We start from the raw sequence: 27760 nt of genomic DNA on the forward strand, positions 1-27760 counted from the left end.
TGTCTTGGCGTTTGTAAGGATTTTAATTTGTGGATTTGCCTAAGACAGCGATGAGGGCGCAAGTCCCGATAGCCGTGTTTGTCTTCTGGATTTTGTTCCTGGTCGCATTGAGTGAGCCACCGGCGGAACAACAGTTGCATTACTTTTTGTTGCAGGTACGTCCACTTCCGGTCATCCGTCGTGACCTAATGGTTTGAAATTTGGATGTAATGATTATAACTGTGCTTAAGTCCAATGAAGTTTAAGAACTTTCGATGCCTGCTCAGCTAGTAGTACTGCATGATTTGATGTGACATTGCCAAAGCAAAGCAACTTTCTTTCTGTTCTATTCATTTATGATAAAATGAATATAAAAATGCATTTACATAAACGGCTTAATTGTGACGCAGACGCTTGGCCATTTTTTTGGTGAATGCATGTAAGAACATTAAACTATTTCATTCACGTTTATTGTATACAGCAGTTATTTGTACACGTATGGAAATAAACTGATGCCATATTTTCAAAACAGAACCTGCATAAGCGAACATGAAAGAATGTATTTTATCTTTTCTTCTTGGGGTTTCAACAAATGCTTAACTTTGAATTCGTTAATCGCTTTACTTACTCCTTCATACTGTACTGCAACGATATTGAACAATTTGTCTAAGCTGTAAAATTTCTGAATGAGTACCCTTTGTATTTATGGGAATTGATGTAGCTGCATTTTCAAGATCGTATATTCATTTTTGACAAAATTTACTGTTAACTGAATTTCGGTTTTAAATTATCAGAATTGTGTTGTTGATAACTAGTACAAACTTAAAGACAAAAGCATGAGTACTTAAACAGTATGATGCCAAAAGAAAAAAAACACAATCTATTTGAAACAATAACCGGGGCATCCAATTGTTACTGATTTGTGTGAAAGCATACTAATGACCTTAAACTATTATTTATTAACGTGTTTAGCATTCAATAAAGTGTTGTTTTTTATCACTAATGCATTTATTTTAATCAATTCTAGCGTACTTCATTAGTAACAAAAAACATCAGCAATGTTGCAAAACTAGGTTTTGATAATTAATATAATAATTATTATAAATAGTAGTAGTAGTAGTAGTAGTAGTAGTAGTTGTAGTTGTAGTAGTAGTAGTAGTAGTAGTAGTAGTAGTAGTAGTAGTAGTAGTAGTAGTAGTAGTAGTAGTTGTAGTAGTAGAAGTCTTTCGCCATGGTATGTATATCGTAAATGAATAAAAAAACTTTACTACCCAACTAAGATATACATAAATATTACGACCAACTAAGAATTACTTACTCTAGTATTCGTAGATACTTTGGATTCAAATATTGTACAAGTACCTTGCCACACCTTGATCGTTAGTCTTCAATCATGTGTTATGGGGTTAAGACGGTACAAGCAATCAACGTTAATTACTTCTCTGACATGATATCTGCTAGCCATCTCCAGATCAGAGTCCACAATTATTGTAGACAAACAAAATTACGTGCGAACTACAAACAATTGCTTCTACCGAAAAATCAAAACGTACTGTTAGGGGAAACCATACTAGAGACCAACATGATACGCACAGACAGAGTGAAATGTCTTTGGTAAACAAATTTAAGAATTGAGTTTTTAATTCAGTTTGATTACCTAAAAAATGATACTCCAAATACTCCGAGTGTAATTTACGTGAATATATTCTGTATTACAAATGTTATTTAGGAAAACCGAATAAACCCTTAACTCTCAGTTACTGTAGTCATTTGAAACATAACATAGAGTTAAGGAATCACCTGGTATTGCTGGAATGCTGCGACTGGAATATATCGCCTGAAAAAACATGAACTAGTCATATTAAATTATAGTTGTTGTTCTTTCTGTTTGAAGTATTATATTTAAATTCTTATTCTGCCCTCTTTTTTAAAATACTGTTCAGGGATGGAATACTGCGAGTATTAATAATTATCAGCTATCAACGTAGATCGACCTATTTTGGAAATACACAAGACTACCTGTTTTTGAAAACACCAAAAATCCTTTTTGTTAGCTTAATGTAAGTCTTCGAGGCTATAACTGATATTGACAAAATAATAATTGACCAGAAATGCTAAACAACAACCTCACAGCCCACTCTTCCTGCTAAATATCAGCTTCTATGATAGTATCTTCGTCAGTCAATATATAGATCACGTGTCATATCGCAGACTGATGTTCAATCACCCACCACCGTTTTTTGTTGTTGTAAATATCGTGGTAAATGCATCAAAAAAGTGTTTATGATTATAATTGTAACACATATCAGATTATAATGGCCACAGTTTTTTATATACGGATCAAGGTTTAACCGATGTATTTGTAAAACATTATATTGAAAAGAAAAACGTGCATGGTCATTTTCTGATTAAATTGACGCAGGCCGAGTGTTGATGATCAAAAAGGTGTCTGGGAACATAGTGGTAACCGCCGCAAAATATGTCATAATTATTATACATATTATAATTAATCTCATTCGCATTATAATGGACAGCGTATTAAGTTCATGGAATCTTTATCGAACAAAACAAAACGTTATCAGGTTCAAAGGTATCACAAGAAAGATACTGATCACAGGGCCAAAGGCTAAAACATGTAAGCATCCAATCATCATGTAATCCTGACAATTTGGCAGTCGTTATTAATAATAAATATTGACATCCGGCTGCCCTTACCTCGCCAAGTTTCCTCTTAGCTTAATTCCTTGTCACCTTCTTGGAGAAGGCACAACATTATTACAAAAACATGACCGCATGCCGTCTATATGCCTTCCGAGTAGTTTGCATGTCGCTGCAAAAATGAAGTTTTTACGCAAGATTTATTGATATTTCACATATGTTTGCAAAGGTGCCAAAAACTTCCAATACTCAATTGGCCAAACCTATTCCCGCCCTTTTTATCCGTCTGGTACGTGCACATTTAAGACTCGATTAAACTTTGTTTGTTTGTATTCAGCATTATTAGCAGTAGATGTCAATTGCAAGTCACGTGGTTGTGTACACATTAGTCCTATTTTGCATATATATCTATATTACAAGTTGCTATATATACTTGCAGAAAAATCCATACAACAAACTGATCCGGCCTTCCGGAAGCACGGCCAACGGCACGACAGTCAGCAAGCTGACGGTGAAACTGGGGATGCGTCTCTCACAGCTACTTGATGTGGTAAGTTGAAAATTAAAGAGGACACTTTTGGTAAAATAATGATAAAACAAAACAATCTAAGTCAGCAAACTTAATTGATAACTCGCCACGAGGATCTCAAAGCTGCTTGATGGGATGTGTTTTGGATGTAAAATAGTGGTAAAATGTATTGATATAAATACGTCATAAGGCTGACCTTAAAACCAGGAAAATCCCTTCCATAGTTAACAAGACTTGTTTAAATTTGATACAAGAAAGATATTAAGTTTGCCAAGGATAGAGACTGAAAATTTCTTTCAACTGATATCAAGATAAGAAGATTTATTGATCAAGCATAGCATGTTTAACCTGTTAAACTTGTAAATCAAAATATAGACTTTGTACTGATTAAAGAGATACAAAAAATGATTGATGCTAGTAAGATACCTCGAACAATTTAACCATACCTCTCAGTCAAGTAAACTTACATTTGCAACAGATGGTTTGGTAGAAAATAATGATAACGCAAATGGCCTATACAATTTCAAATATGACAGAATACGGTACATTTATACTCCGTAAATATTCGCTGTAATTATTTTTTGGAGGCAGTGCCAGTTTAATGAGCTTAAAATTACAAGCAAGTTTCAACTTGAATGATTTGAAACACCATAGTTATATATATTTATTTATATAAAGCTTTTATCAATGTTATCGATAAAGCATGTAAATAGGCATTTAGAAAAGATCTTACACGTAATTGTCAATGATTTTTGTTTTCATAATTCAAATCATCATGATTATTATAATCACTTTTGGGGTTGACGTTTTTCAAAAGAGGAGTCAAATTCAAGGCGGGTTGATGTCATTCTTGATACTCATTTCCTTGAATTACCAAATTGTGCATGAATCAAACTATAAACGAGTATATCATATAACTGAGTATATTAAACATAAAAACATAAACTAAAAATGATCCAGACAATATAATTGTTGAGCAACGGTTCCCAACAGGAGTAATTCTAGGTAATTCTTATAATTGGAAATATTATGCACATTACTGTGCAATGCACTAGCAGGGACTATTAGAAGACTGGATACATTTATCGTCAATGGTATCTGAGAATTAGCCTATAAAAAAGTAAAATTAATTGATTTGTGTTTTTTTGTTATGTATGATAAAACCATAGGCTACTATTTTTATAAACTGTAATATTTAAGCATATTCAAAGTCATTAATGAGAAGACAGTTTTTGCCAAGTTCGCGATGTTTGTTAATACAAAGGACAACAGGGACTAGATCATTAGCCAAAAATTAACAACTAATTTGTTAAAACGCAAAGGACTCAGACTAACAGGCATTTAATCCACTTAAAAGAAAAGTGTGGTCATTTTGATGAACCTGACGGGTTACAATAAAGTTAACAAAATAAGAACAACAATGAACAAGCGCAGAGGACCTTCTACAATAGCTCTTCTGTACACGTATAGGGTCGTTGATGCAGGGGAGAAGAATGACAAATTGCAATTCTCTCATACTCATTAGGTACTCTAAATCAGAATCAATGTCATTAATAGAACATGAGATCGTCCATCAGCAGTAGAAAGAAATGGAAACACCATGAGCGTGTTAATAACAACCTCGCTTTCACTAACAACCACGATGTCACCTGTTCCGGAAATATTGAATATCCCAATGCTTTCTTAATTGCAAACGTTTCGCTTGAGGGAACCAATGCTTATACTTTATTTTACATCATCTAGCCTTTTCGTGAAAGTATTTTCTATTTTGTTCTTTTTATGTTGTTTTTCTTGAATTTGCTTGAATTCGGTTGAGTAAATATTTTCCTTTTTGTACGTTTTTTTTCCAGCATAGTCTTCCTTTAAAAATATGCACGCGTGAATGGACAATAATAGACGCTTAAGCAGTATTAAATATTTAATAATGCCTATAGTCTTGTGGTAAATAAAAAGTCAAACATGCTATGTCGACTTCTTTTTTAAGAAAATCTTTTTTATTCAACAAGTAGGCATAATTTAAACAGCAAGTCCTGTTATACCAGCTCTCTATTCATGTCGTGCATTGATTTATTTTTTACGACAAATTATAATAACGAGTACTAAACACGTACGGTAAAACTAGTGTTAGTGTTCGCTTAGGCGTTATTTTGTTTACAAATTGATGAAAGTGAAACACATATAATGATTCAGACCTTATATTTGTTAAGCGCAAATTGGTCTGCACCAGATGTGATTCTTTAGAACATTTGCAAGGTTATTTTGTATTTCAATATTTCTTTTCAATGGACGTGTTCGTTCAAAGTAGCAGCAAAGCTCTACAGAATTAAATTTATTTTGTAATTTTATTGATGTGACACCATCATCAGAAACATCTTTTATAAGCTGTTACGGTGCTTTAGTTAAAGTTACCAAGTGTTAACTGCTTGTGCTGCTATTACTTCGAACAGATTATAAATACTTTTCTGACGATAGACATTTCTCTCAATTTCCAAAAAATCCCCGAGAGGATACCATGGACATATTTATAAATCTTGAAAGTAACACAAATGTAAACAAATCTGTGAGGAGATTTAAAATGACAATTCGTTATTCTCTAGCACCCATTAGGAATTCTAAGCAGATATTGCCCATTGTCAGTAGGAAGAACAATGAGGGTTTTAATAAACGCCACCGCATATGTTCCGGAAATGTTGCTTACGAGAACGTTTTCTTAAGTGCAAGCATTTACATAAGAGAAATTAATTAAACTCTCTGTTTGTCATTTATACATTCTTCTGTCCTAATAATCTTATCTTATCCTAAATAAAAAATCTTAAAACATATAGTTTGCAGGAAAATTCAGTATAGATTAACCATTGTTGAAATGACGTTTTATTTTTGGTAGAAGATATAAGATAGCTGGACAAAATTTATGAATCTTAAAAGTACAAGCGAATCATATCAAAACATGACTGCGTGTCGATCAATTTCGTCTGACTTTCAGATCAAGGATTTTTGTAATCTCTGTCAGTTCCCCATGCTTTGATTGGCATCTAATGATTGCGCTCCGTGAGCATTTTAATACGTATATCCAAACTCATGACCGAAAGCAACCAATGACTAATATAAGAAATAAATCAGTAAAGGGTATAACATTTAATGTCTACAATTGCTTTAAAATCTAATTTAAACATGTGGGTTTTATATGTAAAAAATGAATAATGTTTTACGCAAAGTATAACCTCCTCTTTCAACCATTTAGGATAAAAAGTCAACTTTTGGGAGTGGCAAAAATATTTCTTTTATTACAGTTTAACTTAAATTACTAAAAACATCATTTAACCTGCACAATTAATACATTTTGTGTTTAGTTGATCACAGCAGACATATGTCTAACCGAATAATCATAGAAAATAAATAATTCAAAGAAAAAAAAATCAGTTGAATACCATTCACTAAAACACGCATTCTGACATGTTATCATTTATTTTGTATTAATCATCAGCGTTCAATTGATTGCACAGGTTTGAAATAAGCGATGGACTTTTTATTTTGCTATTTTACAGAACCCAGTTGATAAATTATTATGTCGAAATTAAAAATGAAATGATAAGGTTGCTTTTGTAGAGTAATACCTATAACGATATTAACGGTGCATGTGAAAAATGAAATCCAAGAACGGATCATGAAATCGTCCTTAAAAAAAGAATTCTGGTATTGTTTACACCAGAAATATGCACCGCTCCATTGCCTGGTGCTATGTATTTCTACGTGATTCGTAATTAAATCAAAACGTTTTAAAAACAGAATAATGTTTCACTTGTTTCGGTAGCTCGATATAAATATTCGGTATCGTTTTGCATGTATGTCTTTGCTTTATTACCACTTCATGTCGTTTCAGTCAGAAAAGAACCAGATTTTGACCTCCAACCTTTATTACCACTTCATGTCGTTTCAGTCAGAAAAGAACCAGATTTTGACCTCCAACCTTTATTACCACTTCATGTCGTTTCAGTCAGAAAAGAACCAGATTTTGACCTCCAACCTTTATTACCACTTCGTGTCGTTTCAGTCAGAAAAGAACCAGATTTTGACTTCCAACCTTTATTACCACTTCGTGTCGTTTCAGTCAGAAAAGAACCAGATTTTGACCTCCAACCTTTATTACCACTTCATGTCGTTTCAGTCAGAAAAGAACCAGATTTTGACTTCCAACCTTTATTACCACTTCGTGTCGTTTCAGTCAGAAAAGAACCAGATTTTGACCTCCAACCTTTATTACCACTTCGTGTCGTTTCAGTCAGAAAAGAACCAGATTTTGACCTCCAACCTTTATTACCACTTCATGTCGTTTCAGTCAGAAAAGAACCAGATTTTGACCTCCAACCTTTATTACCACTTCATGTCGTTTCAGTCAGAAAAGAACCAGATTTTGACCTCCAACCTTTATTACCACTTCATGTCGTTTCAGTCAGAAAAGAACCAGATTTTGACCTCCAACCTTTATTACCACTTCATGTCGTTTCAGTCAGAAAAGAACCAGATTTTGACCTCCAACCTTTATTACCACTTCATGTCGTATCAGTCAGAAAAGAACCAGATTTTGACCTCCAACCTTTATTACCACTTCGTGTCGTTTCAGTCAGAAAAGAACCAGATTTTGACCTCCAACCTTTATTACCACTTCGTATCGTTTCAGTCAGAAAAGACCCAGATTTTGACCTCCAACCTTTATTACCACTTCGTGTCGTTTCAGTCAGAAAAGAACCAGATTTTGACCTCCAACCTTTATTACCACTTCGTGTCGTTTCAGTCAGAAAAGAACCAGATTTTGACCTCCAACCTTTATTACCACTTATTGTCGTTTCAGTCAGAAAAGAACCAGATTTTGACCTCCAACCTTTATTACCACTTCATGTCGTTTCAGTCAGAAAAGAACCAGATTTTGACTTCCAACCTTTATTACCACTTCGTGTCGTTTCAGTCAGAAAAGAACCAGATTTTGACCTCCAACCTTTATTACCACTTCATGTCGTTTCAGTCAGAAAAGAACCAGATTTTGACCTCCAACCTTTATTACCACTTCGTGTCGTTGCAGTCAGCAGATTTTGACCTCCAACCTTTATTACCACTTAGTGTCGTTTCAGTCAGAAAAGAACCAGATTTTGACCTCCAACCTTTATTACCACTTCGTGTCGTTTCAGTCAGAAAAGAACCAGATTTTGACCTCCAACCTTTATTACCACTTCATGTCGTTTCAGTCAGAAAAGAACCAGATTTTGACATCCAACCTTTATTACCACTTCATGTCGTTTCAGTCAGAAAAGAACCTGATTTTGACCTCCAACCTTTATTACCACTTCGTGTCGTTTCAGTCAGAAAAGAACCAGATTTTGACCTCCAACCTTTATTACCACTTCATGTCGTTTCAGTCAGAAAAGAACCAGATTTTGACCTCCAACCTTTATTACCACTTCATGTCGTTTCAGTCAGAAAAGAACCAGATTTTGACCTCCAACCTTTATTACCACTTCATGTCGTTTCAGTCAGAAAAGAACCTGATTTTGACCTCCAACCTTTATTACCACTTCGTGTCGTTTCAGTCAGAAAAGAACCAGATTTTGACCTCCAACCTTTATTACCACTTCATGTCGTTTCAGTCAGAAAAGAACCAGATTTTGACCTCCAACCTTTATTACCACTTCATGTCGTTTCAGTCAGAAAAGAACCAGATTTTGACCTCCAACCTTTATTACCACTTCATGTCGTTTCAGTCAGAAAAGAACCAGATTTTGACCTCCAACCTTTATTACCACTTCATGTCGTTTCAGTCAGAAAAGAACCAGATTTTGACCTCCAACCTTTATTACCACTTCATGTCGTTTCAGTCAGAAAAGAACCAGATTTTGACCTCCAACCTTTGGCTGAGACATGTAAGTGAACTGATTTTTCGTTAACGTCTAATGGCATGGTCATATTCCGACTCAAAAAAGTGGTTTACTCTTACATAAAATATGGAAATGCTTAGTTATTAAATATTTGTTTTGAGTCAATAATCGTTGTTTACTATTGTTTATACACAAATTATTCAATATGCACGTCTGCATGGTATACGGGATTTAAAACTTTTACAAGACTCAATATCATGACTAAATGTTAAGGCCCATTCCCAAATTCAAATTTAAGCAGATGTTTTGTCCAATTTTACATTGGTATCCGATTGCTAGGCGTCAACTGATGCAAGAACGAGATTCTTTTAGAATTTATTATCATTTTAGCCAAAACGAGATTATCGGCCATTTCAAAACAACTCATTGAATCGGGTACGGCTTGCCTCATCAGTATGCAAGTGTAAGTGTAATGTTGTGCAGGAGAATACTGGTTTACAACCCCATTGAGTTCTAAGTGCTAAGTCTGCTATCAAACATTTAATAGTAATAAATAGTGGTATGTGTAATAGATATTGCTGGAGACGTTGTGCCTTTCCGCTCCCTTAGTGTATTCTTGGCCTTGATATCCTTTTCTGATGGCTACACATATATAAAAAAAAATCATTTTCTGTCCTAAGGAGTGGGTTGAGCACAGACTTCGCTGGGACCCATCGTCGTTCGGTGGCATCAACTCCACCCACATTCCGTCTGAGGAGCTATGGAGGCCCGACATTGGCCTGTACAATAAGTAAGTACCTTGAATGTCAGTTTGAGGGTGTTTCTGACCGTGTGACATCACTTGTTAGGACCATTCTTACTTTTGACTTTTCTTTCGCCCACTTTCTTTGTTGTTCGTGTATATCGGGGGGTTGGAATGAACAGGTTCTAAGTGACATTTCATAAAGAATCAGATACAAGCTTTTCCCTTTCAACCCTCGATATATTATTTATTTTCCCAAACCATACATTTTGATGATAGATCTAAATCAATTTGATAGTTGCAATAAATATCTGAGTTCTCGCAGTTTTCAGTTTAATTCTAGATATGAATCCCTAAAATTCGTTTGCAAACATTTTTTTTAAGTAAAATTAGTATTTCTGTAGTAAAATCATTCATTTAATATAAGTGTACTTCAAACAAAAATTAACTGCTGCAGACGACACATTTTATAGACGCTATTAAGAATGTCAATAAAATCGACGTAACTATGCTGAAATGGAGTGGAGTACATGTGTATCATGTTGTGAAATGTTTTTATATAACACTCTTTGTTTATAGTGTTAATACATTTGCAAACAATAATTTAAGATATTTATTTATGAAGTATGTTTTACGTTTATTCTATACATGATGTTGGTATCCTGCAGCGCTGACGGCGACTTTGTCGTAACGCTGCTCACAAAGGCGACGGTTTACCACACGGGTCTCATAGTCTGGGAGCCCCCGGCTATATACAAGACCTATTGTCCAATCAACGTCGAGTTTTTCCCCTTTGACCAACAAGAATGCTTCATGAAGTTCGGGGTGTGGACCTATGATGGGCATGAGGTATGTTTAGCAAATATAAATATGTATGTAGGAATCATTGTTGTTTGTTGTGTTTTCGATGATAAATTTGATTATGTTGCTGTTTTTGTTGTTGTTGATGATGATGATGATGATGATGATGATGAAGATGGCAATAACGATTATCATAATGCTGCAGGATGAATGTTTGATATAGGAGAAATTGATAACATTATTTCATTTGTACTTGTTTTATCGTTCATGTAGCCTTCATCAGTCATTACAAGTCTACTTATTGCTAATTTGCCACGTAATCATTGTGTTTCACTTCTCGCGGTAGGTTGATCTGCAGCATGTTTGGGAGGATCGAGGTGTCATGATTGATAATCAGATCGTCATTCCAAACGGCGTGGACTTGTGTGATTACTACCAGAACGTCGAATGGGAGGGACATCATTAACGTCACTGCTAGGCGCAAAGAGAAATACTACCCATGTTGTCCGGAACCATTCCCTGATATCACCTTTAATATCACTATTCGCAGGAGAACTTTGTTTTATACTATAAATCTCATTATGCCTTGTGTAGCTATTTCTTGTTTGACAGTGCTAGTTTTCTATTTGCCAAGTGCCTCGGGTGAAAAAATCACATTGTCTATTTCGATTCTACTTGCGTTGACCGTGTTTTTCTTGCTTCTTTCCGACATTAACCCACCAACTTCTATTACCATTCCATTGATAGGGAAGTACCTACTTTTTACAATGATTGTTGTGACAATGTCGATATTCTTGACGGTTACCACGCTTAGTGTTCATTTCCGTTCACCTGCAACGCATAAAATGTCACCCTGGATTAAAAGGCTATTTACAGAAATATTACCAAAGATTCTGTGCATGAAACGTCCTTCTGTGAATAAGAAATACATTCCAATGAGAACTGTGAACGGAATAGAAATGAGAGAGGTTAATTTAGATACTCCACAGATATTCCCAAAATGGGACCAATCGTCACCCAACTTTTTAAGACAAAGGATACACACGACTACAAATGAATTTATGTCCAAATATCCACCGGATATAAGGGAATCTCTTAAAGGCGTGAAATACATTGCTGAGCAATTGAAAAAAGAAGATGATGAAAAGTCTGTAAGTGAAATGATATTAAGATACATAACTAATTCAGTTGATATCAAACTTATCCAGAACTCAACACCCTTTTCGCTTAATAATGTTTCAAAACCCAATCAAGTTGCATCTTGCTAATAATGAGGCTTGGAAATTTAACTTCATGCAAGAGAAATTAATCATTGATTTCATTGTATATGCATTTAATTAATATGTTCTATTTCTTTCATTTCAGGAGGAACGAGACTGGAACTACGTTGCCATGGTAATGGACCGCTTATTTCTCTATATTTTCACCACAGCGTGCGTGTGTGGGACGATGGGTATATTCCTCAACGCTCCTTCGCTGTACGATCCGAGGGAAGCTATGACAAGGGACAACTTTAACTGTTCCAAATCATATGTTGTATTTTGACTGTTAATGGTGACCTGCCGTATTTCAACCGTTCTAAAATACCTGTTGTACATGTAAGTTGATTGACCAAAAAGTTCTTTCGTATTTCAACTGCTTAAGTGATCGGTGTCATTTAAATGATCCAATCTACTCGACTATTCAGCGACACGTTTCTATTCAACTGTTAAATGCCTGTTGTTACTCAACTGTTCGAAATGATCCGTTTGTACCAATTTTCGAAATGATATGTTTAACAGATGACGTAGGGTTTCTCAAAACTTCTTAAGTTAAACACGCTTATTTTGCCTTTTCCCAATTAGCCAAAATACCTACATAAATTGAATAAAAAATAATTTATTATGTTAATAAGTATTTCAAGTCTTAAAGCGTTTAAAGAAGTAAATATTTTAGATGAAAATAATTAAGTTTAGCTTAAACTTAAACTTATTATAAAGTTCCTAAGAAGTTTCGATAAAATGGGGCCATGCATATTTTTTATCCTTACAGGAAAGATATTTGATAACATAGTGTTCCTTTTAAATCATTGATGGTTTAGTACCTATGTGTGTGTTTGAGGCTAATGGGCCATCTTATCAGCATTCGTATGTAACAATCTAATGTTCGAAGCAGTAACTAGGTTTTAAAGAAATATATACTAGCTATTTTAAATAAAAAAAATGTTTGGAAATATTAATATATGATTATTTAGTTTCACAAGTTAAGTCTGTACTTTTATTTCTACACTCGCTTAGTATTCCGTTGAAAATCATCATCTTATGATCTTTATTGCGCACGCTGGTTGACTATGGTCACTGTTGTTTCTCGATCAACAACATTTGTGATATTGATAGCATATAACAATCACATTGAACCTGTTATTGGAATATGTAAAAAATAACACGAATTGTGCTGTTGAATAATTTACCTTCTAGAATAAATATGACTTGTTCAAATCCTAAACTCCAAGACGTTATTTGACTTAAATTTAATAGAGTCTTAACATCTTCAAAGAATCAAAACGTTAACTAGAAAACACATAAATAGTACTGGAAATCTGAGTATTCTCGTTAAGGAATTCATTAATTAGGCATTCAGAAAATACCGGGTTCAACGCAAAGTTCACCTCATTATATCCCATTGTTATTTCCTCCTAGCACAAATTTACCATATTATGGCCTTTTTGTTTTATCTAGCTTAACGCGACGTGTTAATATACTTAGTGGTGTTTGCAAACTCAACAAATTGTTGTTCTTGATATTAAGTAGCGTCATTTTTACTTGTAACGTAATCATCAACAAAATTTAAAATTAGCGTACATTGATGGATGTTGAACTACGATCAACCTTGTATGTATTCACATATATGAAGTAAAACAGTAAGATTGCGTAAACATGAATGTGAAAATCGAATGAAATGCATTGATAAAATTCACATACAGCAGTAAGATACCAAACTATTCCAACAAAAATATTTAATACGTATGTGAAAAACTACAGAAACAAGCTCAGTAGCAAACAGTTTATACATAAACCCGGTTTAATGACAAAGACATTTTAAACACAAAAACCAAAAAATAGGTATGTTTATCAAGGATTGTTAGTTTCCGCATTGGAACGGTCAGTAAAATGTAAATTTACTCGGGGCTTAAACCAGTTTATGTGCACAAACCTCATTCTTATCCCAACACTCCTCAATAAAGAATAAAGTAAAAGGTAAATCTTATCAAAGAATGCTTAAACTTGAGGAAACTTAATAATAAAGCAATAACACTAAACACCAAGTAGTTCAATGATTAGAAATCCCAACTCTATCTGCAGACGGAGGAATACAATTCAGAGCACCTTATGCCAAAGAAAATTCAAAGATAAGATGCAGTCATATACCAAATTTTTATTGTCTAAGACTCATATCACAAGAATTGTTTTTAACAATGATACATTATTTGACTGTTGGACAGTCAAATACATATATGTTGCCATTAATACTATAACATACACTCAAGCATTATTGACGTACAATCAATTGTTTTCATTAGTAGCATCAAATGCCAGATCAGTCAAACCATCGGTACACACAGTTGATTGATTTATTATTATTATCATTATTAATTATAATGTCAATTGGTCACAGATGAAAATGTCCGATTATTGTCGCAACGTTTTCAGCCCTCAATAGGCACCGTTTAGACCTAGAAAAAATCCGATCCGGCAACTGTACGCCTAAACTCTTCTCTAACTGTTGATCTCTCTGAATCATCAGAACCTCCAAATGTAAATCCCAAATTCGGTATGAGATGACTGTCCAGCGAAAGCAACGCCTGTGCGAGGGAATCATTTGGTATTGTTCTGAACAAATCAAGCCTCAGCTGATGACCACGAAGCGATGGGTATCCCGGAAGCATTGATTCAATAACGCTGTTGTCTGAGAAAAATAAGTGAGGCAGGCGCTTTTCGTTCAAAGCAATTCGTAGCATAATGAAGAAATAGTGCAACGCCTTTTGCACACCATCTACCTCGAAGTTTGGATATTTGTGGCAGAGATAGTTGAGCAGATAGAATGCTAACTGTTTGAGGTGATAGGACTTCAGAACTGTAACAATCTGTGGAGGAGAGGTTCTCGATTCTTTGGCGATCTTCTTCGTGTTAACAAAGTAAGTTTTAAGAATTCTATGCGCTGTCAGAATAATTAACTTTCTTTCATTTTTTCGTGCAACGTCCAGAATATGCCTTTCGTAACCGATCGACTTAACATCCCAAATAAGGTTCTGATCGACAAATTCAAGCGCCTTGAAACTGTCTTCCTCTGCCCATTTGCAAATGGCGTGTATTGGACAATTAAGCAAATCACCTTCGTACCTAGTTGTTTCGTCATTACGTAACAGAAATGCAGGAACAAAGTCTAAATCAAGTTCCTTGTTGGTGGTAGTTGTTTTATTTCCCCAATAATCGTGTGTTACACCTCCTTCCATATAAATCGTTACGTTGATAGAGGGTGGATTCATTTTTCTTCGTAAACCGAATGTTGATATTTGATCTGATCTTCTGTCATGTTGTTCGATTGCTTGATTGATATTTTCGATTGCCGAATCAACCATTGATTGAAAAACTTTCGTATGAAGATTTTTGGAACTCAAGTTCACTTTTTCATTTGATTCGATGAACACGTTTTTAGCGTGTAATCTTGGGTACGTTTTCCTCAGGAAACCCGAATCAAAGCCCAGAACCTCCAAGTAGCAATGCCCCATTATGGATTATCCGTTTCTCTTCTTGATTATTGATTGCTGAATACGATTGTCGAGCCCGTCAAAATGAAACTCTAGCATTGCATCGTATTCATCGGCTTTGAGAACTTTTAACCCTTCTCTTGAGCTTCCTTGGCGAACATACGAGTCAATACGTAGACCTTCGTAATGCTCAGCCTGACATCGTAGTTCTTTCAGGAGAAGGTTCATCACTTCGTCAACAGCTCGCCGAGATTCTTCCCAATCCGAGGAATCGACCTCTATGTTACCTTAAATACGTTACCCGTTTATAATATATATGTTAATATATAATACGAATAAAAGTGATTGCTGAAATCCTTAAATTTGACCGATATTAGCTTGCACATTTTGACATATAGCACAATTCCAGCTATAAATGCATACGCAAATGTTCTTTCATATTGTATATGAAATACTTATACTCTTAATTCTACTCTACATGTATTTAATACGAGCCTACATACCCACATATGGCGACGCATTCAAGTTGACCTGCCATTGAGGGTTGTTCCGCCCGAATTCGGTAATAGGTTTCTGCCACTCATTATTGTAGATTCCCACATGGCTTGAAACTTGCTGACGTCTGAACTGTGAGCTTTGCTGTAAATATATCATCGACGAATTCAGTGAGGAAAATGTCTGAATCAACCGAGTGCTCGGCTATTTATATACTATCTAGCTGCAAACAAAATTAGTTGTTTACGTATAGGAATGAGTTTATTCAGTAGTTTCTTCGTGAATAAGTAACCTGCGGAAGCGGTATGCAGCAAAGCGACCGTGGTTCACGAAGAAATTACTCTATGAATTATAACCGACTTCGTGTTAGCCTCTCCTAAATTGCATCAGCATTTAAATTAAGCCGTGTGCCCGTCAAAAAGACCTGTCAATCAATGTAAGATATTGTGACGTCATTTAATCAACGTTGACACTGAAAGTGCGCTTTTGCATATGCAAACAGTATGCGGGGATATATGCGCATGCGCAGTTACAGCAATTTACTTAATCCTGAAGAGTCGTCTTCACAAACAAGAAACGAAACATTTAGAAAATCTAGAGCCCATGATTGGCTGACAATATAGATCAAACACTAAAGGTCATTAAAGTATAAGTATAACTTAACACTGTAGTGTTGGAAGATATATTCATCCGTATTACTATAATCCGTAACATAAATACACGTCATTTGCTACATATTCTTTTGTGTTCTTTTAACAAAGAAGTTATAAAGTACGGTATTAATCTCTATCAAATGATTCCATATTGAACTAGTGTATTGTGTATTGTAAACAACTGAAATAAACATAGAGAGCTTCCGTTCTACAATTTATGTAACTTTTAAAAAGTATGACGTTGAATATTTTCGCAATAAGTTACTACGCAGTATGTTTAAAAATGTCAATATTAATGTATGCATTTTGTAAATGATTTGTATTGATACAACTATGCAAATAAAATCAATCATACCCTTATTTCAGCATTAGCCTGTCTAATGTCCTCGCTATTTACTCCGGTAAACATAATAGAAAAAATAAGTTATTAGATGAAAAATGTACACTTGTAAATCTCTGCCAGCTTACTTTGAGAAATAGTTAATATACAGCCGATTTCAGAAAATACTGACGTCATGGTATCATTGCTATTTTGAACTCGTCTTGTGCATTCGAACTTGATTTTCAGAAAATTGTTACCCGATTATATTATATCTTTAAAAAAAGTGACACAATTAATATGATTTAAGTGCTACCGTACTTTGAAACTTTATATCGAGACATTATAAATACAAAAGTTAATTTACGAAACTAGTGCGTATATCTTCGTTGTTTTTTAGTGAAATTGGAATTTAGACGAATTACAGCAAATATTGACTTTGCGATATCAATGCTATATTTAACCTGGCTCTTGCATATAATTCTTATTTTAGAAAATAGTGGAACAGTTGCTACGTTTCTTATGCTACTTGATATCGTGATAAAAAGGTGTACTTAACAAGTGCACTTAACCTTGCACTTTAGTTTTAAACAGCTTAATAAAGCTATTGACTTTGCTGAACTTGTTTTCATTTATAAATGAATATGGCATGATGTTATAATACAAATTTGAGATTTATTCTAAATGTTTTAAAAAAACTTTAAAGCTGCACTCTGACATTGAACGTTTTGACAACTTTTTCTTATCTTGGAATGAGCAAATATTTGCGTAAATATCTTCAAACCAGTGATATAAGACTGGTGACAAAAGATCAGATCAGTACAAATGCATACAACATCTAATTTTGAACTTAAATATAAACAACTGCATCTGTTCTGATTTTTGTCAGCAGTCTTATATAACTGGTTTTTATGGATTTTCGCAAAAATTGGCTTGTTCCAAGACAAAAAATAAAAAAGTTGTCAAAACGTTCAATCTATGAGAGTGCAGCTTTAACAATCATAAACACATTTTGTTTATGAAAATATGCATTCATATGCAGTAAAACAAAAAAAAAACTTATTTAAAATTAAACTATGTCTTAGAGTTTTATGACGATGTTTCACTCCTTTATAATTTGAGAGATGCACGAGCCCAGACACAATAATTTATTAACCCACATATATTATCGATGTACACTGTTAACGTGAAGTGGATTGGTCATGTATGTTTTTGATAAGGAAACTGAATTTGTATTTCGCTTTTAACCAAATCAGGCTATTTAAGCGATAATGGTTTCAATAAGTTAATTCACGTACGTTCTTGTTGCATTTTGTAACAACGTTTCCAAGTTTAATTTTCGCATATTTATGTTAAACGTGCAATTGGCTTTAGTTTTGAAAAAAACAACATTGTTATACAAATCAAATTAACTGTCCCTATTGCTTTGTGCATGAACAACTAAAGACTAGATTTACTTGTCAAAATGATTATATAGCCATAGCTATACGTCAGTTATTAGTAACTATCTAAAGACGTGACGGACATTACTTTTTGTCGTAAAGTGTTAGTAACGCAATTAAAAATTGAATTATTTAAGGCTTGGAGATACATAATTCTGTTTAAGGAATAATGTCAGTTGTTATGTTGTCTTGTGCTCGTTAAAGTTGTAAATATGCGGAATCGAGTTAAGTACAGGTGTGTCATATTCTAAAAACAAATTATCTATCACCTTTTGTATAAATTTGCAAACATAGATATTCTCTCATGAAGAAAGTTTATTCCGTACATAATTTTAGTTTCCTGTAGAGTGGAAGTGACTTTGTCGTCACGCTGCTCGCATAAGCGACAGTTTACCGGACAGACCGTATAGTCTGAGAGACCTTGGCTATAAATAATATTGACTGTCAAGAAACGCGTGAAATGCTGTAAAGAAATAATTTTGTTTAATTTGCTTTTGATGATGATGATGATGATGATGATGATGATGATGATGATGATGATGATGATGATACCAGAACGTCGAGTAGGACATCATTTATGTCACCGCAAGGCGCACAGACAAATTGTACCCATGTTGTCCGGAACCGTTTCTTGATATCACTTTTAATATCACTATTGAAAGGAGGACGTTGTTTTATAGAATGAATCTCATCTTGTCTTATGTGGCAAGTGCCTTAGGTAAAAATATACATTGTCTATGTCACCCAGCTTTATTTACAAAAATATTACCAAAGATTATGTGCATGAAACGTCCAACTGTGAATAAGAAATACATTGTAATGAGAACTGATACAGAATAGTTATGAGAGAGATTAATTTAGATACTTTACAGATATAACATTGGACCGCTCGGCACTATTTGTCATACAACAAAGGATGCATACTACTACGAAGAGTTTATATCCATATGAGATAAGGGAATCTTGTAAAATAAATTGCTGAATAATGATGAAGAAGGTGCAAGGCTAGTATAAGGTAAAATCAAAGGTATCAAGAAATCATCACTTTTTTCGCTAAATAAGCAGTTATGTTTTAAATTTGTCATGTGCTCAAATGATTGTCTTTAATATTACCGTACACGTTTTTTCTTTTTACAACAGCATAACTCGATCTATTAAAGCCTAATGATTCAGCGTGAAAGTTATGAGGCTTGAAACAAAAACTCCATGCCAAAAACATGAGTAATACTTTTAACAGTGTTTTTGCATTATAGTAATATTTTACTTCATTCGGGAGAAACCGGAGTGGAACTACGTTGCCATGGTAATGGAAAGCTTATTTCTATATATTTTCACCACAGCGTGCGTGTGTGGCACGAAAAGTAGTTTCCTCAACGCCCCTTAGCTGCTTGACCCTATGACCCGGGTAAACTTCCGCTGCTCCAAGTGACTAATTATATTTCAACTGTTCTTAGTCATGCGAGGCAAATCGATTGTTCAAAACGTGATTTCGTAGTTTAACTGCTCTAATGATCTGTTGTGAGTGATACTCATTTTTTGACTGTCCTCAATGAGCCAATCTATTCGACTCTTCGGCATTTATTAAACTGTTTAAAGTTTCCTGTTGTTATTCAACTGTTCAAAATGTCCCGTTTCATACCGACTGTCAGATGTTCTTATTAAGTTTTTCGTCTTTCGTGTTTGTTCATAAGACTGTTCGGAAATTGTAATAGCAATAAATAAAACAATCACCTTGAACCTGTTTATTGAAATATGCGAAAATAATACAAATTATGCTCTTAAATAAGTGATTCTCTAGCATAATTGTGACTTTATTCCATGAATATACTATCATTTTGTTCCTCAAAATCTTGACAAAAAGTGTTATCATCATCTGGTTCACTGTCAAATATTAGTATAGTATCCATATATCGCAGATTTATGTTTTGAATAATGAAAATGCCACATAAAGCTTAACAGACCGTAAGTTTTGAGCAATATCAAAAACATGACTGTTCTCTTTAACACATCGCCATGTTTAAAAAATATTTTTAAAATGTGGCATGCACACTATGAAAATTGACTAAATCCTTCTACAAAATTATTCAACAGCTAGACATATGAAATCCCCCCATCCACAAAAAAACATATTCCAAAAGCACTTTGTTTAACTAGAATTAAATAAACTCAAAATGGGAAAGCCAGTATACTGGAGGCGAAAATAAAATGATTACAATAAATATACTAAACTAAGTAAACGAAGTTGAAATACAATTAAAAGAAAAAGTATCACAAAAACAAATTCTACCAAATAGTTTATCCAAACATGTTCAAAGTATAACACTCACATCATCGAAAAATGTACTGCTTAAGGATCTATTCAAATTTTAACCAGACAACATAATTCATTCGATAAAGAAATGTTTATACAAAGTCAATTGTGCTTTGTTTTTTGCATTCAAAACATTCTCAAAACATTAAATGTATCATCATTTAAACCATCCTTACAGTACGTTTATCAGGCAATTGACTAATAGATCACACTACTAACATAAAATGTACACCACACTCGTAGGCTGCTGCGCTTCCAATCGGCATTTGACCGTATGCATTCAGAAATAATCGTTGCCAGCAACTGTGTGTTGAAACTCTTGTTCAACTCGTGCCATCTCATAATCATGTAAACCACTGCCACCTCCAGTTGAAAAACCCAAATTTGGTATGAGATGATTGTCCAGCGATAGCAATGCCTGCGAGAGGGAATCATTGCGACGTACTGTTCTAAACAAATCAAACCTTAGCTTAGGAGCAGGTAGCCGCGGGTATCCTGGAAGCATTGTTTCAATCACGCTGTTGTCCGAGAAAAATAAGTGAGGCAGACGCTTTTCGTTCAGGGCAGTGCGCATGATGCAGATGAAATAGAGCAATGCTCTCTGTACACCATCTACTTCAAAGTGTGGGTACTTGTGACAGAGAAAGTTGAGTAGGTAAAAGGCCAACTGTTTGAGGTGGTAAGACTTCAGCACTGCTACAAGCTGTGGAGGAGAACTTGCAATCTCCTTCGTTTTCACGAAGTAAGTTTTTAGAATTCTGAGCGCTGTCAGAATGTACAACTTTCTTTTGTCTCTTCGTGCAACGTCCAGAATATGCCTTTCGTAACCGAGCGACTTGACATCCCAAATGAGGTTCTGGTCTACAAATTCAAGCGCCTTGAAGCTGTTTTCTTCTGCCCATTTGCATATTGCGTGTATCGGACAATCAAGCAAAACATCCTCGTACGTAGTTGTTTTGTCACGAGGTAAACGAAAGGCTGGGACAAAGTCTAAATTCAGTTCCTTGTCAGCGTTTACACTCCCCAATCTCTCGTAGATCACGCCCCTTTTAAGCTTGATGGTTACGTTGATAGAGGGTGGATTCATTTTTCTCTTTATTGGTTTATCATTTTTCAAAACAAATTCACATTTTTGTCCCGTGATGATATCGTGGTTGTAAATCTGTTGATTTATGTTTTCTATTGCCTTGTCAACCATCGACTGAAAAACTTTCGTGTGAAGATTTTTCGAACTCAAATACATTTTTCCAGCAGATTCAATAAACACGTTTTTAGCGTGTAATCCCTCATACTCATTTCTTGGATCATTCAAATCCAAACCATTAATTTCCAAGTAGCAATGTCCTGGAATGTGATATCCATCCATGTTCTTGATGTGCGTTTGTTGAATGTTAAGTTTGTCAAAATGAAATTCAAGCATTGTGTCGAACTCGTCGGCTTTCAGGACTTTCAGACCTTCTCGGGAGCTTCCCTGTCTGACGTATGAGCCGATACGAAGACCTCGAAAGTCTTTTACAGCCCGACTTTTAATCTCTATCAAGAGTAATTTCATCACTACGTCCACTGTCTTCATTGATTCCTTCCAGTCCGAGTCATCAACTTCAATATTGCCTGTAAAGAAAAAGTATTCTATCATATTTTCAGTTTTTTAATTGCAAAAAACAAACGCCAATCTTTGAATCTATTAGATATGATATGTATTTATTTGTATAATAAAATGGTGTCGCCATCATGAATTAAACTATATTTAACTATTGTAATAACTATCAGAACGGTGTGCCGTTACCTCATATATAAATAACGTTGATAATGGCCTGGCCAATATAGCGACGTTTTAGGTTTATGATTTATGTATTTAGCTCTGTACATTGGTACATATGTTATTATGATATACATAGAATCTCATATGTGTAGTCATGCAATACAAAACTATTTAACTCATTTGTTAAAATTGGAAAGCAAAACTCGCCAAGGCTGGCATGTGAAATCCACTAAATTTAAACACAAAAAGTATTGCATTTAACTATGATTATGTATATATTCAAAAAGCTAATTACAACAAATTGTCTCTAAAAAGCGCGGCGATTTCCAACGCTATCGCTATTTATAAATGACGTAGCGTCAAGCGCTCTGACTCAACAGTCTATAAGTATTACTGCCGATAATTTTATTGTTTAAGTTTACGAAATACATCTAGTGATACATACCACGAGTGACAGGGAAACGGTTGTCCTGTGTTAATGCAACTTTGAAGTATTTTATTAATATCGAATACATAATGATGCATATAAATGCTATAATTATTTTACTGTAAAACGGTAGAATAATAATGTCATCAGGAGTTACTAAATTGGCGATCTACAACATATTTGACTGCACTATATAAGCAAGAAAAATAAAAATCTTTAAAATATATGATAAAATATTTAGATGTCCTACTCATTTTAACTCATGAAGTACACAAATTTATTCGAAGAGCATGTAACATATAGCAAAAAAGAAAGTCGGAAAAGTATTACAAACAAGTGAAATTGTTTTTTACAAGAATTGAATGGACAAAATATCCATTTAAGTAAGGAAAATCAAGGCCAAACCTTTTCTCAATTACTTATATTAATAAAGAAAACATCCCTAACCTAAAAAATTGAGTGTACATGCTTAATTAACTATTCGAGCCAAGCATCTCTGACATTATATCTGCAATAACATCTCAGTGAGAACATATTACAATTTTAGTTGTTTGTTTTTTAATAACAAATAGTACAAAATTGGTTGTTAAAAACAGTTAGTTCATTGGTAACTACCATGAAGATAGTTGGAAGTCACTAAGGACGGACATGATGACTCAGGAAGTAAGTAGTAGCTTATGAAATCAATGTTTGTTATGGATTTAATAGGTTGATATTGATGTAGGTAGTTTGTTACCACTTTATGAGAGTTCATACTAATTACCAAGGGTCTGGACGTTGCGGTTTTAGAGAAGATTTTATTATAAAAGTATATAGAAATCCTGGGACGCCAAGAGTATGGCAAGCTTTAACCCCCAAGAGCATTATTTCACAAAATGCCACTACATTAGGCTAAAGATCAAATATCAACGATCTGAGCGTTTTCAGAAAAGACAATATTCAAGATTTTACTATTTAAGTATATAGAAATTATAGGACCCTCGGACGGGGCCAGCTATTACCCCAGCTTTGACCCCATGGACATACTTTGAACCATCATGGTAATCGGCCACTACATGAGGCTAAATACCAATTACCACCAGTCTTGGTTTTGAGGTTTCTGAAAAGAAGATTTTTAAAGAGGGAACACCATTTTTCACCACAGGTACATAATTTGTACAATCTTGGTCAATGACCAATACATGAGGCTGCATAAAAATACCAAGGGTCTTGTTGTTGCGATTTCAAATATAAAGATGTTCAAACATTTATCTATATAATTATATTGAAAGCCTGTGAACCCCGTGTTGTCCCAGCTTTGACACCAGGGTCATTATTTGAACATTTTGGTAAAAGGTATGGGCCGTGCGATTTCAAAAAAGACGATTTTCAAAATCTTGCCTTATAAGTGTTTATAAATCCTGGGACACCCGGGGCGGGCCTAGCTTGGACTCGAGGGACATGATTTGAACACTCTTAGTAAATGACCACTAATTAAGGCAACATAAGAACTAACATGAACTGAGTTTCAAAATGTTTAACTAAATACATGTTAGCATAAAGAACACCTGGGAACCCTGTGACGGGGCCATGTTTGACCCCAGTGACATTATTGAACAATCGTTGTTAAAGGGGTACTATATTAGGCTAAATATCATTGTCAAAGGTCCGGGCTTCACGGTAAAGTGAAGATTTTCAAAGGTTTTACTATATCAGTATATATATAAAAAAAAATACACAGAGATTTAATTTGAACAATCTCTTATTTGTACTCGAAACCCGTTATATATAAGTTGAATATATAAAATGTATAAAGTCGTTATTTCATGAAAGCGACGTCATTAAAATAGTATAAACAAATGTTTACACGTTCTGTACTTGTTTTGTGAATAGATTATGTTAACTAAAGACAGGACCTTAAATTCTAACCGCTTTAATTGTGAACACTTTATACCTGGCTGTTATTTCAACTGTAACAAATAATAAAATATAAAGGAACGAGTTCTTACCCACAAATGGCGACGCTAACAGATTGACCTGCCATTCGGGATCGTTCCGTCCATATTCTGTGATTGGTTTCTGCCACTGGTTCTGCTTATTGCCAACATGGCTGGCTTCTAGCTGGCTTTGAGATTGTTGCTCTGACTGTAAAAGAACATTGCCGACTACAGAAAGGGCAACTAGATGAATCAACCGACTGTTTAGTCATTTGTTTGTATGACCGTTGTTTCTAACTACTTTTTCATTTTATAACTTTTGATGGATCAAATTGATATATAGATCTGAATTTCAGAATTTATCAATATAATGTGTTTGGGTTAGTAGGAAGTGATATAACATCAAACAATTTACCCCTCAGCAATCATCCTGAAGGCACTGTTTCTAGTACCCGCTCCAATGCGGTAATGAGATACAGTACTGCATCGTTTTTGGTTCCATTTGTAATGTACACAGAGGCGAAACCAGGATTTGACGTTAAATGGGCGAAACTTGTAGGCGCAACCAGGAAAGATGGTCCATCTCTTATTTGGTTAATTTGCAAAAAAATTTATAGTTGTTTACATGCTGCCGTACTGAGCTGTTTTGTTGTTTCATTGTATTCATATTGAATGTGCAAGGTATCCATTGTACGTGAATTATGGATTTGTTGCGATCCCGTATTATTTCGGCATCATTTGGAAGGGTTTAATGTGAAGAAAATGGATAAATAGAAACCATTCTAGGAAATTTAACTTAAACAAGTTTTTTGGGTTTAAATAGATTGCAAAAATATCAAATTACACCAAAAATGATATGGGGTGCCAGACACAACAATTAAACAATTTAACAGTATCATCACTGACTAGATAAACTGACAAACCTATATTTACATCGGTAAACTATCATGTACAGCACTACGTTCCATATATGGTAACACCTTTTAAGATTAATGTTACGTATGTAAACATTTCAATACATAGGTATACTAGGTTTTAATCGATAATTGATTTTTAACTTCATATATACACAACGACACACTCAGACAGAGCGTGAAGCGATTCGTTCAGAAACGGCTAGTGATTCGTTCAGAAATGGCTAGTGATTCGTTTAAAAACGGCTAGTGATTCATTCAGAAACGGCTAGTGTTTCGTTCAGAAACGGCTTTTAATTCATTCAGAGACAGCTAGTTATTCGTTCAGAGACGCTTAGTGATTCGTTTAGATTGTGTTTAAGACGTAAACTATTTTTTGATAATGTGAGCCGAAAGTGATGTCGTAAATGAAGAGTTTCAAATATGCCGGGATATATTCGACCTAAACAGTTATTATTTAGGTAAATGTAAATGGTGCGGTCTGTTGTATGGTTAAGGATTTAACACAGTTCGTAAAACAAACATACAAAATTACATCGGTTTAAAATACCTCTGAAATCACAGTACAAATGTAGGTTTTTTTCACGAAACAAATTGCTATCCAAATAAATGAAACACTAACTACTTTAACGAACCACAGGCGTTTAACTGAAAAAATCGCCAATATTGTATTTTACATAGATGCGCTTTGTCTGAGTTGCGTTGATGTGATTTAGAAAATTCGACATTCCTTATCATTTAATCTTAAAATTATTAAATAACAAATTACCAAAGGACTGATTACACTTTACATCGCCCACAATAAAGCGTGCACAATTTCTGACGTCACATCAAAATTCAAAACAATATTTATCACACTGTACATATTCTATAAAAAGTGTTTTACAGCTTTAAACTATACATCCCAATTTAAATTTAATCTATTCGCTGCATATATTTCACCCAGGTTGTATCTCTACATTTTTTAAGTGGTGCAGGTACACAGAGAGATATCTATTATCTGTGACAACGTTGTAACCTTTTTATCTCTGTAGTTTAAATAATAGAACGTTTGCATAAAACAATGCCCGTATTAATGATTGAATTTGAAATTTCAAAATATAATTTAAGCAAAATAAGTTATCAGTATTGATAGGCTAAGTAGCCTAATGTTATATTGTATTCTTATACAAATCACTTACCCGTAGTTCTTCAATAGCCTGTCTTATATCCTCAAAGGTGACTCCGGTAGCCATTGTAGCAGATCGAGTAATTTTCCAAATACACTTAGTAACTTTATCAATTTAAAAGCTTTGATAGCTTTAGCTGTGTGAAGATAATGATAGAGCCGACTTTCGGAAAATTTATGAGATAAGATTACATAGCATAGGTGCATTTAACGCGGGTATTGCGTATATCGTGATATTCGATTTTTAGAAAATGGTGAATAATCATTTGCACTACTGCGTATCTTTCGATAACTACAGCCTTGAGATAACTATAGGCTTGGGATGTCACGAGATTATACGCTGATCTTGTAAATATAGATTAACATATATATATATATTTGTTCCAGAGCTATTTGAAGTGTCCATTAGTGTGTTTATAATGTCAACGCTGTTGAAAGCGTTATAAGGTTCAATATGAAAAATGAAAGTCATTATTTAGTGCTTCCTTTGTGTTATAATTAAATGCAATTGAATATTGGACCGCGATCTTACCGCGAAATTTATCTAGCGAGGTAGCGCTTCCTGAAACAGTCCAAACGTTCATACTGTATAAACGTAGTTTGGATTACAAGGTATAGTACTGGCGGGCAATGAACGCGACAAATAATAGTTATCATTAAGAACAGCAAATAATCATGCCGTTGAGTCTTATCATAACTTACTCAAAATTATCCAATCAAAATTGCTGCATCCTTTCATGCGCTTTTTTATGGCAAACATATAAAAATGTGCTTCATTTATCCAGAACCTTTCGTTAAATAAGGTTCATGATTTAACCAATTATATTATACTGTATTCAAAATTTTGATTTATTAAAAGTCAAAGTTACACAATTGAACGTCTTATAAATACAATAGAGGGACGTGCCCAGTCGTCAGTTGTTAAAAAATAAACCCCGTTTAGTATGACAAGACCAGGACCTAAGAGACAAACGTACAAACACCGCAAACAGAATATAGCTTTATCATAAATGATTCAACTGCATTTGAA

The 27760-nt window shown here is 34.3% G+C and overlaps 1 protein-coding gene and 2 pseudogenes across 1 annotated transcript; 1 reads left to right on the top strand and 2 right to left on the bottom strand.

Annotated features, from left to right (window-relative positions):
• The first annotated feature begins 50 nt into the window (after positions 1 to 50).
• On the top strand, positions 51 to 12121 carry LOC128225734 (acetylcholine receptor subunit alpha-like 1; annotated as a pseudogene).
• Positions 12122 to 14021: 1900 nt separating this feature from the next.
• LOC128227689 (uncharacterized) lies at positions 14022 to 16931 on the bottom strand (annotated as a pseudogene).
• Positions 16932 to 19959: 3028 nt separating this feature from the next.
• On the bottom strand, positions 19960 to 26893 carry LOC128227688 (uncharacterized). The gene is made up of 3 exons (XM_052938451.1): positions 26744 to 26893; positions 24721 to 24856; positions 19960 to 22154 (listed from the first exon to the last, which is right to left on the bottom strand). The coding sequence occupies exons 1-3, from the start codon at positions 26795 to 26797 to the stop codon at positions 20824 to 20826; spliced, it is 1521 nt and encodes a 506-aa protein (XP_052794411.1). The 5' UTR covers positions 26798 to 26893; the 3' UTR covers positions 19960 to 20823.
• Positions 26894 to 27760: the final 867 nt, after the last annotated feature.

This window comes from Mya arenaria, chromosome 3, assembly GCF_026914265.1.
Source record: "Mya arenaria isolate MELC-2E11 chromosome 3, ASM2691426v1".
NCBI classification, from domain to species: Eukaryota; Metazoa; Mollusca; class Bivalvia; order Myida; family Myidae; genus Mya; species Mya arenaria.

Coding starts and splice junctions, on each gene's coding strand:
- LOC128227688 (XM_052938451.1), bottom strand. CDS start 26,797: ATGGCTACCGGAGTCACCTTTGAGGATATAAGACAGGCTATTGAAGAA. Junction 24,857..26,743: donor AGGCTATTGAAGAACTACGG/GTAAGTGATTTG, acceptor GTTCTTTTACAG/TCAGAGCAACAATCTCAAAG. Junction 22,155..24,720: donor GTTAGCGTCGCCATTTGTGG/GTAAGAACTCGT, acceptor TTTTCTTTACAG/GCAATATTGAAGTTGATGAC.